Source organism: Tursiops truncatus, chromosome 6 (genome assembly GCF_011762595.2).
Source record: "Tursiops truncatus isolate mTurTru1 chromosome 6, mTurTru1.mat.Y, whole genome shotgun sequence".
Lineage (NCBI taxonomy): Eukaryota > Metazoa > Chordata > Mammalia > Artiodactyla > Delphinidae > Tursiops > Tursiops truncatus.
The window spans coordinates 92,761,367-92,775,737 of record NC_047039.1 but is presented as its reverse complement, the minus strand read 5'-3'; the positions used below and the strand labels follow the sequence as shown (position 1 = coordinate 92,775,737).

Sequence of the window (14,371 nt, the reverse complement as noted above, 5' to 3'; positions counted from 1 at the left end):
CTGCACTCCAGGCGTCCAAATAGTAGAGCAAATCTTCAAGGAAGGAAGGTTCTAAAATTGGCCTGTTTCCTCGGAGCCTTTGGGTCTGAGGACGCCTCAGACTTGCCTTCAGTGGGCAGTAATTCCTGCAATCAGAGACAAGGGTCGACTTAACTCCCTTTTTTTAGGCTCACCACCTTTGCCTGTTTTTATTTCTAGAAATAATGCTATAATGGACACTCAATTTCATAAGGGAAACCATTCAGAAGAACAGCTATGAAATCATTTTTCATATCTCGAAGCCCCAAATTAACCTAAACATTCATTGTTTTATCCTCTTCTTCCATGAACTGTGTGTTTCCAGAATAATCTGGTTTATTAGAACTTTAACCCACACTTCAAAGCCGCCATCATATAAACACTAAGCTTGGTCAACAAGAATTTGCATTTTCTCAAAAAAAAAAAAAGAATCTACTGTTGGTTTAGAGGAATACATTTCTGGAAGGTTTATCATGTGAGTAAGCCTCTGGCAGTAAAATTTAACCCATAAACAATAGTATCTGGAAGCAGGCTTTATTACTCTCATGCCTTAGGGAAAAAGCACATTCCATACTATATTCAGTGTGTCCTGCTTGTTTTCTCTTCAGTCAATTGCCCTTTGGGAACCTACTATTCTCTGGAGAATTCTGTCTGTGAAAGCTGCTTGATGGGCTCCTATCAAGATGAAGAAGGGCAGCTTGAGTGCAAACCCTGTCCAACTGGAACTTACACTGAATATCTCCATTCAAGAAGTAGCTCGGAATGTAAAGGTAGGGGCTTAGTGCTCATTTTGACCAGAAGCCTAAATTTTGTTTCCAGTTATAAAATCTCAATGGCAAATAGGATGAAATATGAGCATTACCAAAAACAATTTCATTAATTGATTTTTTTCTTTCTTTTAATTGCAAACTGTTACCTGAATGTTTCCCTCACTTTAGAGAAGTCCATTTATCTTTCCTTTTGCAACAGTCCATTGCTCTAAGTCAAACTCCACTGTCAAGAACTCTAATCCACATTCGTCAATGAACCTGGGTGTTTTAGTGAATCTCACTTTAATTGGTGGAAAGGACTTTCATGGCTCTTAGCAAGCATTAGGCTGCTTTTTGTTAGAATAATATTTGATGTGATGAGATTCGCTCTCCATTTACTTGGAAATGAATAACTACAGGCCCATATGCAGCTATTCTTGCTACTGAAATATCCAGTCCTTTCAAAATATTGTTACTGTTATTCTCAATGAACATTCCTGATGGAAACATTTTCTTTCACATTTAAAGTTACAGTAAGACACACCTAAAAGAAGGAATTGCAGAATTGTTCCTTCTTGCCTATTGTTGCCAATGCAGGTGTGGGTACCTCATGACACGTAAACTTGAGAGCAGTGCTAGGTGATTGCAAATGCACTAAAAACGTTAGCAGCGCTGAAAATGAGAGTCATCCGGAGGAGAAGGGCAGGAGGAAAGGACAGTGCACCGGGAATTGGGGAATCTGGCCCTAAGCCCGCTCTACTACAAAACCATTGCTATGAGTTTGGGAAAGTTGCTTAATTAACCTCTCTGGGCCTGATGCTAAGACTACTTTTACTTCCTCTCTGCCAACCCTCAAATGAAATGGTGTCTGCAGGCAGGAGGAGGTAAGAGGGCCTGTTCTTATTTAGAGGGAAAAAAGGTGCCGGTATAGTCATGAGACTCCAGCTCATGGGGGTTTTGTTTCAGTCACTCAAGGGAACAGTGCACAAGCTGAGAACTTGTACAGAAACAAGCTTCCCCGTGACAGCTTGATCTTGTGAGTGTGCCTTTCTGAGGTGCAGGTTTCTAACTTCACCCAAAAACTCTTTGTCGACATTTTCTATGTGTCAAACACCGTGCTAGGTCATAATACAAGTAACTGGAAATGAGCCTAAGACTTAGTATACGGAAGTACGGGGAGTCTAAAATATGACGTGTATGCTTGGAGTTCTTCGTGACCCTCATTCTGTCCTAAGTAAATTAAAATGTGGAAAATCCTGTTGTACACAGTGCTAATTTTGTATAGCTGACGTCATCGTTATTAACCATGTTACATTTTTCGTTTTAGCTCAGTGTAAGCAAGGCACCTACTCATCAAATGGGCTTGAGACCTGCGAATCTTGTCCACTGGGCAGCTATCAGCCAGCGTTTGGTTCCCGGGGTTGCCTCGTGTGTCCAGAAAATACTTCAACAGTGAAGAGAGGAGCCGTGGACATTTCTGCTTGTGGAGGTTAAGTCTTAGACATCGCTTTTTTTCCCAAGCCTCCTAGGTTCTACGCATGGAGGAGTGGAATCTTTTTAGCAAAACCATATGTCTACTGCATGCAAAGAATGTAAATAACTGTCTCTTTATAGAGAGTTTCCTTCTATTCGGCCAGCCAATACTTAAGTGTAAACACCCATAATATAAACACCGTGCTGGTACCGTTAGGAACACACAAGAAGCACAAGGCTTGGTCCCAGCCCTCAACATTTGTAACCATGTGGCCACATGATATGATAGAAATACATCTCAACTAGGAACTTAGATTCCTCGGGTTAAAATGAGGTCTTATCTAACGTTCCTTGAAACTCTAAAAATACAACCTCTGAATTGTAACGTTCATTCCCTACAGTTTGAAGATCTTCATGAGTGATTATCCACTCTGGCTGCATACTAGAATCATTGCACGTTTACATCAGTATTTTTAGAATACTGAAACCCAGTCTCTGCCCCCCCGGATATTCTGATTTAAGTTTTCTGGTTTTCTTCTGAAGTTCCCCCAGGTGATTCTAAAGTATGACTAATTTTGGTTCTCAAATGTCACCATGGAGTGTTTGTTAAAACATAGATTGCTGGGCCCCAGCCCCAGAGTTTTTAATTCAGCAGGTCAGGTGTGGGGCCTGAGAATTTGCATTTCTAACTAGTTCTCAAGTGATGCTGATTCTGCTTGGTCCAGGGACCACACATTGAGAACCACTGGTTTAAATAGAAATATAAAGATTAGAGTTCTGTTTTTCAAATAGTTCTAACATCCCTACCAAGTACAGTTTTCCAGCAGTGAAAAAACTGGAAGCCATAAACAAAAGCAAAAGATGAAAACTTAGAATGACAGTGAAACTAGGTCTGACAGTCAAGGTCAGCCTATTGCCAGAAACTCCCATAAACTGCAATGACTTTGCAATTTCAGTGGAACTTTGCAAAAAATAAAAATTTGTTGGCCTCTCTCTGCTACATCACTGGGAACAGAACAAGCATGCCTGGCTAAAAGATGACTTTTTAAAAAATTGTGAGTCCTCCCCATTCTTTATACCCTTACTGAAAAACCTAAGGTCTATGGCAATCTGAAAGTTTAAACTCTTCCCTTACTGAGTGATGTTTTTAAGAAGCCAGTCTGCTGGTTCCCCATTCCCTCAAGCTACACACACATCCCATCCTCATTGCACCCCAATCATATATACATCTGCATCCACTTAGAGGCTGAGAGTCCTAGAAAACAGATGCTTAGGATGTTTGAGTGTGGTGGTAGGGAGGGGATGGAGCGTGTCCAGCATTGCTTCCTGGGAGTCGTAGTCCTCATAACTTAAGTGCTACAGGAAATACATACTGTGAGTTATAGGTTTTATATGCTCCATCGGGTTGACTCTCAGAATTTCACAGTAGATGAAAGCCTCTTAGACCAGAGGAATTGGGAGAGCAGTGTTCATCGACCTAATGTTTCACTGATGAGAAGAGAATTTAACTAGGACCTATTTGAAACTCAGAAACCACGTGTGTTGTGTAATACCAGCTGTGGATTTTTTTTTGAATTAAAAGTCAAACAAAACCTCACATTATGGTTGAAAGAGATCTGCCAAAGACTCTATTATTTTGTCAGTATACAAGCTAACTATGGAAGAAAGTCTGCAGGAAAAAATCCTCTCTCTCTCTCTGTCTCCCTCTCTCCCTCCCTCCCTCTCTCCTTCCTTCCTTCCTTCCAACCACAAAAGCAACTAGGATTTTTACAGTGAAACAAGTTCATAGTTGATAAATTTTTATCCTTTAACTTTCCAAATAATCCTTGAGGTTTTCTAATAGCAAATTACTGCAATTAAGTAATTATAATTCCCAGGAAATCTCTAAATTCCTGGTAACTGTTCCATTTCTCCTAATATTTCTAGCATATGTTTAACCACAGTCTACTTGTCCTGAGTAGGAACTGGTAATATTTGGTAATGACACTTTCCCCTACGGTGCTGGGTAAACACCATTTTACTTTTACTTTAAATTTAAATGTGTGTGAGTTCTAAAACAGTCCCTTATATATTTTCCTTAGTTTTCCCTTTTCTGTCCCTCTCTCCCCCTCCCCTTCTTTCTTTCTCTCCTTCTCCTCTTTTCTCTTTCTGTACTGATTTATGTTTTATGGGCATGTTGTACAGTTTATCTTATTTTTTGCTGACATATCACTTTTTGCCTCCTTTGGCCTGTTGAACTGAAAATATCATTAATAAATATAGCAGTTATCTTTAAGTATACTGCTATGTTAGCATAATGTAACATTCTTTATACATTTCACCGATTGTCACTTATTAGGATATTAGATAGTCTTGAGTCCTTGGTTACAAAAGAGCCTGAAATTTTCCATTTTTTAAAAATGATTTTTATCAAAATAATTAATCCCACAAATGAGTTTTTGGTGATGGTGTTGTTTACATATGGTCCCAATAGAAGGAAAGGTTATTTGTGGCACAGGAGGATAACACTTCTTAGCCCAACCCTGTAGGATGAAGTTAAAAGGAGGCTCAGAATAAGAGGCTTTGACTTTTGGCTTTGTCATAGGAAACCAATGGCTCCAAGGCTGTATTTATTCCTTTACACTATCAGGGGACAGACATGTGAGGTTACATTTTTCCCTGGTCATTTCAGTGCTTTATTTTTAATTCTATTTTGATATCACTTTTGGCATATTTGAATACTTTTTTTCTCTATCTCTACAGTAGAAGAGGTGAGAAGAGTTTTGTTCCATTTGTCTTGATTTAGAAACCACAGTTTCTCTGGCCAAGGTTCAAAAGGAAACTTTCTCACATCTTTTCTTACGACATTAGTCCATTAGGAACTGTGTCATGTGTGTATGCATGTGTATTTAATACTATACTGTGTACTAGATAGTGCTATTATTATGTATATGTTTATACATTCATATATTATATGTGTGTGTATGTATATGTGTGTGTGTGTGTGTATATATATATATATATATATATAGGTACTGCATATATAAATTATATATTAAATGCTGATTATTCACTCTTGGAAAGTATATTTGTGATGACAACTGTCTGCCCTTGGAATGTAATTTTTTTTTTTTTTTTTTTTTTGCGGTATGCGGGCCTCTCACTGTTGTGGCCTCTGCAATTGCGGAGCACAGGCTCCGGACGCGCAGGCTCAGCGGCCATGGCCCAGCTGCTCCGCGGCATGTGGGATCTTCCCAGACCGGGGCACGAACCCATGTCCCCTGCATCGGCAGGCGGACTCTCAACCACTGCGCCACCAGGGAAGCCCCTTGGAATGTAATTTAAACTAATTTCCACATGAAAGTTTATTTTACACTTTCTAGGTCAAAAAGCAAAGTACAGACATCACAACACCATGTTTGCTATTTTGAGATGCTAATTGGCTTATTTTTAATCTTAAGATTTTATTATTATTATATCTTCGTATAATTTTTGACAATTATAGTATAATTATGTGCTACAACTGACAGTATAATTCTGTCAGTTTTTAGGGGCACAGTCTTTTTTTCTTTTTAAGATTTCTTTTTCTTCTTTTTAAGATTGTACTGAAAAAAGTTATATGGAAAAAAACAGTTTCATTCATTATAGCATCTTGGGTTTAAGTGGCAGCATTTATATTTCTAGCATATCATGCACACTTATAGATATCCTCTCAAACAGAAAATTTATACTTTTATCAGTGGAAGATCTATGCTTCCAATTAACTAATTAGCTATTTGGAAGGTACCTTTTCCAAATAGACAATCATTTTTGGAAACTTGGGAATCAGAAAACCCATTTTAAACTCCTATGGGTTTATAATATGTTTGTGCAAAGCCCTGGCTACATCTAGTAACAGAGTAGATTATTTTATTCTTGGTGAAACAAAGATACTTGTAGTTTAAAACTCTTCTTGAATATAGCAAATGTAGCCACCAGAAATTTTTTTTTCTAAATATGCATTAATAGCTATGTTATCTTCTGCCATCTCTTGATTCAACTCTCTACTTTTTGTCAGTTGGGTACGTAAAAGAACTCTTTTACAGGAGATTCGCCTGGCTCTTTTTGCTTAAGAAATTTGATCAAAGCGTCTTGAGATTACGACAGATGTGTTGTCATTTACTTCATGTTTATTGTCATACCAATAAAAAAGAGATGCCATCACTTGGAGTATCATGCTCCCTTGAGCCTCAAGTGTATCTCTAAATTTTTCAACCATATTGGTAATTATTTCTGCTATACTAATTTTTATTATCAAGAATCCAAAACCTAAATGATAAGTATGCTGATATCCTGAGTAGCTGTTTCCCTGTGTCCTGTCTTCTATACTTAATTTTATGCAGACAAGTCTTAATAGTTTTAGTAGTTTTCTCAGTTTATAATGGTTTCAGGGCTCACCCAAATGACTCCAGTTCACACACTCCACCTGAATTTGTCTATGGGTCACAGTCTAAAACCCCAACCCAAGGATTTAATCATGGGTGCTCTACCCCACTCTCCCTCTACCAGATGTAACCAAAATTTATGTTTGGGGCTGTTTTCTTATATTCCACCAAATCTTGGCAAGAGAATTTCCAATTTGGTTAAAAGATAATATTCAACTGCATGTTGTTTACGAAAAGCATGTCTAACCCAAAATGACATTAAAAGTTTTAAAAATAAAAGACCCCCAGTAAATGATAGACAACTCTAGAGGGGAAATAAAAATTTCTGGGAAACGTAAAAAATGCAACTTCATTTATCATCAAAATGCAAATTAAAATAACAGCGTGATTCCATTTTTACCTTCAAGTAGGAAAAAAGTAAATAATCATTTTGAAGGCTGAGCATGCAGTGAGAAGGGCAATTTCATACGCTGCCAATGGGACTGTAAATTACATTATTTAAACATTTGGGCATGACACATTTATGGCTTTAAATTGTCATATCTTTAGCTCTAACCACTCAACTACTCAAAGTCAAGTGTTATCCCAAGGAAATAATCAGAGCTATATTAAAAAATTTATAGAGAAAATTTCATGTCAGCATTATTTATAATAGCAAACTAGTAGAAACGAGCTAAGTGTTCAACAGGAGAGGAAACGTGAGATCAGTTATGGTCTGCCAATGAGATGTAACATTTTTCATTTGTTAAACACCATGTTACTTAATGATTTGGGGAATGATTTGCTTATGATATAAAGTTAAGTGGAAAAATCATAACACAATATTATACGGCCAATTCTGATTTTTCCTGAGTTGCTGTGTGTTGTTAAAGATGGGAAGGAAACAACAATACATTTATCTAGGTGATAAAATGGTCTGGGTATTAAGTACGTGCAAGGGAAAATATTAGCAATGCGATAGCTTTCTTATAACCAAAGCTTCTTTTAGAGGTAGGGTATACTACTAGGAAGCACAAATGATTTGTTCTTACTTTTGCAGTGCCTTGTCCAGTAGGAGAGTTCTCTCGTTCTGGGTTAATGCCCTGTTATCCATGTCCTCGAGACTACTACCAGCCCAATCCAGGGAAGTCCTTCTGCTTATCTTGTCCCTTTTATGGAACTACAACCATCACTGGTGCCAGATCCATCACAGATTGTTCCAGTAAGATGATATCCTTCATTTCTCATGTAACCCTGTGTTGGAGACTTTTGTTTATCTCTGCGGTAGCTTCAATTCTGAATATTACTATTTTCAGTGCCTTTGGGTGTCCAGATGTGTTAAACTATCCTTCTGAAGGTCTTTTTGATGACAGTGACTCAGAGATTCTTATTTTGGGAATGTCGAACTTGATAAATTCCAAATTTCTGAAAGTCTAGAATTTAATGACATAATTCCATCCATCTCTGTGCTCTCTTTATATTACTGAAACAAAATATATGTGGCTTTGCCCACTCTGAGAATCAGAATCTTGACTATGGTATTTAAATAGAGCCTGCTCCTAGAGAACAGACTTGTGGTTGCCAAGGGGGAGGGGCTTTGGGAGGAGGGGTGGAGTGGGAGGCTGGAATTAACAGATGTAAGCTGTTATATATAGAATGGATAAACAAGGCCCTACTGTATAGCACAGGGAACTGTATTCAATATCCTATGATAAACCATAATGGAAAAGAATTTTTAAAAAGAATGTATGTATTTGTATAACTGAATCACTTTGCTGTACAGCAGAAATTAGCAGTAAAACAACTATACTTCAATTTTTAAAAAAGAAAAAAAAATAGAGTCTATTTATTGGTAATATCTACTACACACAAATATGTTTTTCAGTTGTTTTCCCATAATTTTATTAGGTTTTAGTTCAACTTTCTCAGCAGCAGAGGAAAGTATAGTGCCCGTTGCTTCTCCTGGACATATCAAAAAGAAGTATGAAGTCAGCAGTCAGGCAAGTCCATTTTATATTTATAAAATTTTCTCTAATGGAATTCTTGGAAAACAACTTGTCATTATACGTGTCCCACAGAGGAAAAACTACCAGAGTTGAAACTTCAAGTAATCAAGACTCATGAATATTATCAATGAATAATTACATTTGCTTATGACTTATAAAATGAACTTTCCAAAAATGCAGCATTAGAAGTTCTAAGTACCAGAAATGGGAATTTTTCCCAGCAATGTCTGGCACAGAGAATTGTAGATGTGGGGAGTCTTTTGAGTTGCTAATAATTAACATGTACCATGTACCGTGAGCATAACCCATCATTTGAGTAAGGGCGTTTGGATTAACCAAAGGCCTTTTCCGATTAGCAGGAAGAGTTACTCAACTTTCATGAAAGTTATGTAAATTTTTTGCCAGCAAAAATAAAAATCATTTATTGGAGTAAGTTGTGGGTTTTTTAAAAAATAAGCAACATAACTCATAAAACTTTTCCATTTATTTTTTTGAAGACTAGTTAAGAATAATTATTTTGGGTGATTCAGCCGTTACTCTGAATGCACCTTGCCCAATGTCATAATAAATTCCTTGGCTTTAAGTATTTTTAAGGAGGATAATGAAGTTATATTTCTTATTTTAACTTCCTACATCCAAACATACTCACTTATAACGGTTTCATAAGTCATATTTGAAACTGCACGTAATGGACACAGACACATTAGAATCCACTGGCTTACTTTTAAAAACGATGCACAGATACCACTTCCACAGATTCCTGATTTAGCTGGTCTGGGTTGGGGCCTGTCCTTAGTATACTTTTTAAAATGCCTTAAATGGAGCCAGCATTTAGCAACACTGCCTGGGTTTATCAGAACATCTCTCAAGAATAATATATAGCATTTGTGCCCATATATGGCAGGTACCAGCGTTATGCAGGCAGCCGTCCAGCTGGCCTCACCTGGAAACCGAAACCTGATGTAAACCACCTAACTCCCTACTCAGAATTGCTTTGAAACAAATAGTGTTTTGTCTCTGATACATTTCTTTTCTGCCACTGGTAGGTTTTCCATGAATGTTTCTTAAACCCCTGCCACAATGGTGGAACCTGCCAACAACTTGGGCGTGGTTATGTGTGTCTCTGTCCAACTGGATATACAGGTAACACAGAGGAGTGCAAATTTTCATGTGTTTTTCATACAGTATCTTTGTGACTTGCAGTATCAAACTTTGAAACATTAAAAATAAACGCCATAAGATACATTAGACTGTATAATTGCACAAAAGTTTGGTTGAACAAGACAAACCAATAAGTGAAAAAAGCATACATATCTTACGAATGACAGTGTTCTTTGCACGTTTTGGGGGAAGAATAAAGAATCATCTTCTCTATGAAAAGTCACATCATAACTCACGATTTAAATTGGGATACGGTTCCAGAGGCCGTGTCCAAGGTTGCATTCTAACACAAATTAAATGCATGACACTCAACATAGAACAGATTGTCCAGCATAAACATTTTTAAACAAACTCCAGTTTCTCTCATTTGCTTCACATGAATGGAAGTTGTCATGAATGGCCATGATTTGTTGCTTGCTTTCTTTCTGGAAGCTGTGCTTAGAAACACAGCGTGGCTTTGAACTTGATTACATAGGAATTATGTAAGAATTATGTTTTCTTGCAGTTTGGTTCAAATTCCAGCTCAGTCCAGAAATATAATTTTTGAGGCGAAATGAACTATATCTTAAAAATTGCAGTTTATTTAAAATAATTTCCTGTTTTCTTCCAGAAATGCAGTTTTTACATTTTTTTTCGAGTTTTATGCCGCCAACATGAAGTGTTTTTAATGAGAAAGTGGTATTTAAATAATTCACCGCAAGATAAGCAAAAGAGAAGTTGGAAAACAAAATACAGAATGTTGTCATTCCACTTATTTCACCATGTGCATATGTGCATGTGTGTGGGTTTCAATTCTTATAAAAATTTCTGTCCCAACATTCCACAAGAAATAATGAACTTGTCCTAGAATTTTATAAGTGAGAGGTGGTTGAGAAAAGCATAATATAGGACAATGATTCTCAAATTTTGACGTGCATCAGAACCATCTGGAGGACTTCTTAAAACACAGATTGCTGGAGCCCAATTCCAGAATTTCTGATTCAGTAGGTCTAGGGAAGTTGTGAGAATTTGCATTTCTGTCACATTCCCAGGGGATTACTGATATTGTTGGTCCAGGGACCACACTTTGAGACCCCCTGGTGCAGAAGAACCTGGGTTTCGGCAGAGCTAGCCCATAGAAAGCCTGTGTGCACCCTATGGGAAGATGCACCCCATTCTAGGATACCTGACATATGAGCTGAGGTCTGGCAGGATTTAGTCCCGCCACCCCTCCTCCGCCAAGTGGCCTTGGTAGCAAGTATATATGACTCTGTATTTTTCACTTTGGAATTAAACTAATTCCTGGCTCTATTTTATGCTTCCAGATTTCCCTTTTTCCCCCTCTACTTCTAACTTAGGATCTTTTGCTATCTTTTATGTATCCTTATAAGGATATCTTAAAGCTGTTTAGAGAGAGGTAATACCTTCATTAAATACTTAACTAGATGGTAGCTCTTAACAAATATTGCCCTTTCCTTCACCACCACCACTCCGTATAAATTCAGATTATCGGGATAATTATCTTTAAATGATCATGGTTCTGTTTCTGTTAATCCGCTCTTTGATTGACCTTCAGTGTCTGGTTTGCATTTTAGGCTTAAAATGTGAAACAGACATTGATGAATGCAGCTCACTGCCATGCTACAACAATGGAATTTGTAAAGACCAAGTTGGGGAGTTCATTTGTGAATGCCCATCTGGTTACACAGGTAAGGGGAAAGTTTCTCGTTCTTAGAATATTAACCCTGGAATCCTTAAAATAATGAGTTACCACCTCACACCTGTTAGAATGACTATTATCAAAAGATAAATGTCCATCGATGGAGGAATGGATAAAGAAGATGTGTGTGTGTGGGTGTGTACACACACACACACACACACACACACACACACACACACAATGGAATATTACTCAGCCATGAAAAAGAATGAAGTAATGTTATTTGCAGCGACATGGATAGACCTAGAGATTATTGTACTAAGTGAAGTAAGTCAGAAAGAGAAAGACAGATATCATAGGATATTGCTTATATGTGGGATCTAAAAAATACGGTACAAATGAACCTATTTACAAAACAGAAATAGAATCACAGATGTAGAAAGCAAACGGTTACCAAAGGGAAAAGGAGGGGGAGGGATAAATTGGGAGATTGGGATTGACATATAAACACTACTATATTTAAAATAGATAACTAATAAGGACCTACTGTATAGCACAGGGAACTCTACTCAATACTCTGTAATGATCTATATGGGAATAGAATCTAAAAAGAGTGGATATATGTGTAACTGATTCACTTTAGTAGATTCACTTTACAGTAGAAACTTACACAACATTGTAAATCGACTATACTCCAATAAAAATTAATTAAAAATTAAGAGACATAAGAGATAACAGTGCTGGCAAGGACATGGAGAAAAGGGGACCATTGTGAACTGTTGGTGGGAATGTAAATTGGTGCAGCCATTATGGAAAAGAGCATGGAGGTTCCTCAAAAAATTAAAAATAGAATTACCATACAATCCAGCAATCCCCCATCTGGGTATGCATCCAAAGGAAATGAAATCACTGTCTCAAAGAGATATCTGTATTTTCACGTTCATGGCAACATTATTCACAGTAGCCAATGGCCAAGATATGGAAACAAGCTAAGTATAAATCAAGGGATGAATGGATAAAGAAAATGTGCGGTAGGTAGGTAGGTAGATACATACATACATACATACATACATATAGATACATAGATAGATAGATATCATATATATAACATATATTGGAATATTATTCAGCAAATAATTGTATTTGGCAAAGAGCAAAATTTTTCACAAACATGTTAGCCATGGTTTCCAATCGTTTTGCTCTTACGCCTGAACAACTTGCTTGAAAACCGATTAGTCTTAAATTCCTTCCAGTTTTCTCCAGCTCAAATATTGTATGATTCTTTGCAGGTCAACTCTGTGAAGAAAACATAAATGAGTGTAGCTCCAGTCCTTGTTCAAATAAAGGAACTTGCGTTGATGGCTTAGCTGGTTATCGCTGCACGTGTGTGAAAGGATACACGGGTAAGATGTTTCCATTCTTCCTAGTTGTCACAGAGTTCTGTAAAGCCCCAGAAATCATTACATTTACGAACATTCCATATATATATATATATATATATATATATATATATATATATATATGTATATATGTGTAATATTATATAAGTTAATATTAATTTTCTGATTTTACAACTGTGCTGTGATTTCATAAGAGAGAGTCCTTATTTTTGAGGAAATTCACACTGAAGTATTTAGGGGTAAAAGGGCATCATTTCTACAATTTACTCTCAAACAGTTCAGAAAAATAATATGTTCCTGTACATGTGTGTATATATATATATGTGTATACAGAGACAGAAAGAGAGAAAGAAGACATGAGTTTATATGCTAAGACAAGCACTCAAGAAGGAACTGGAGTTAAATTATATAAAATCATATTGTGAATGGATGCTAAATAATAGAGTTAAAATATCTATCTATCTACACTTAACTGATAAAGAAGAAGTCCAAAACAGAAAATGATCAGTGAAGGAAAGAGGCAAGGTCAAAGAAACAGAGGAACATTTTGAACTAAATTTGCTAGTTCCATTTTTTAACATTATCTCAATTAGATATTCATTGCTAATGTTCATTTCAGAAAGAGGTAAGATTGAAAGAGCAGATTTTCAAAAACGCAGTCCTAAAATGATGTAGAAAAGCCAGAGCTTGTTGAAGAATGGCTGTGAAACCAGTTTGGTAGGCCAGTGGCTCCGCAGCCTCCATTCCTGTCCTTTAGAAGCAGCATGCCCTAGGGAGGCAGCACCTTGACCCCAGTTTTCCCAAGGGGTTAACATGCGGGCTCCTTCTCGTCCTCATCCATCCCCAGGCCTACACTGTGAAACAGAAGTCAATGAATGCCAGTCAAGCCCATGCTTAAATAATGCAGTCTGTGAAGATCAGCTTGGGGGCTTCTTGTGCAAGTGCCCACCTGGATTTTTGGGCAACCGGTGTGAAATCAACATGGATGAGTGTTTCAGCCAACCGTGCAAAAATGGAGCTACCTGCAAGGATGGTGCCAATAGCTTCAGGTAAAAGACTAAGTCTGGCTCCTTTCACTATTTTTATTATCTTAACTGTTCAGTCATTCTGCAGTCTTTCCAGAGTATTACTTTGAATTCCAAGTCAGCCCTTCCCAAATCCTAGCCCAAGGATAAGCTATGGTAGAATCAGCCTACCACCTGATGTTCTGATTTCCTAAGTCTTGGGTAAAGTCTATAATTTTAAAATAGACAACCTGTATGTTTTAAGTTCCCCAGTGAGTCTGATGCACAGCCAGACTTGGAAACCACTGTTCTATACTTGGGAAGTCATAAAAGATGAAAGGAAGCACATTTATTCGGAAGCAAATGCAGAGGCACTGTACAAAACCCGGTTTTAAATGTTTTATATTTTAGCTGGAGTTTTCCCACTAGCTAAAATAGGAATTGTGCAATTCTACTGTCACAGCGCCATTCTACATTCTGTAACCATGGTTTTCAAACTTTTTTTTTTTAGTTTAGTAACCCTTGTTTCAGGAGAAATC

General features: G+C 37.2%; 1 protein-coding gene across 1 annotated transcript in view; it reads left to right on the top strand.

Moving 5' to 3' along the window:
• SVEP1 (sushi, von Willebrand factor type A, EGF and pentraxin domain containing 1) overlaps window positions 1–14,371 on the top strand; it is a 184,648-nt gene that overhangs the window by 101,782 nt on the left and 68,495 nt on the right. Inside the window, exons 17-24 of the mRNA XM_019946525.3 lie at window positions 627–788; window positions 2,095–2,256; window positions 7,683–7,844; window positions 8,531–8,622; window positions 9,675–9,771; window positions 11,364–11,477; window positions 12,718–12,831; window positions 13,676–13,877. Of these exons, the coding sequence (XP_019802084.2) occupies window positions 627–788; window positions 2,095–2,256; window positions 7,683–7,844; window positions 8,531–8,622; window positions 9,675–9,771; window positions 11,364–11,477; window positions 12,718–12,831; window positions 13,676–13,877 (1,105 nt within the window). The remainder of the gene's footprint in view (window positions 1–626; window positions 789–2,094; window positions 2,257–7,682; window positions 7,845–8,530; window positions 8,623–9,674; window positions 9,772–11,363; window positions 11,478–12,717; window positions 12,832–13,675; window positions 13,878–14,371) is intronic.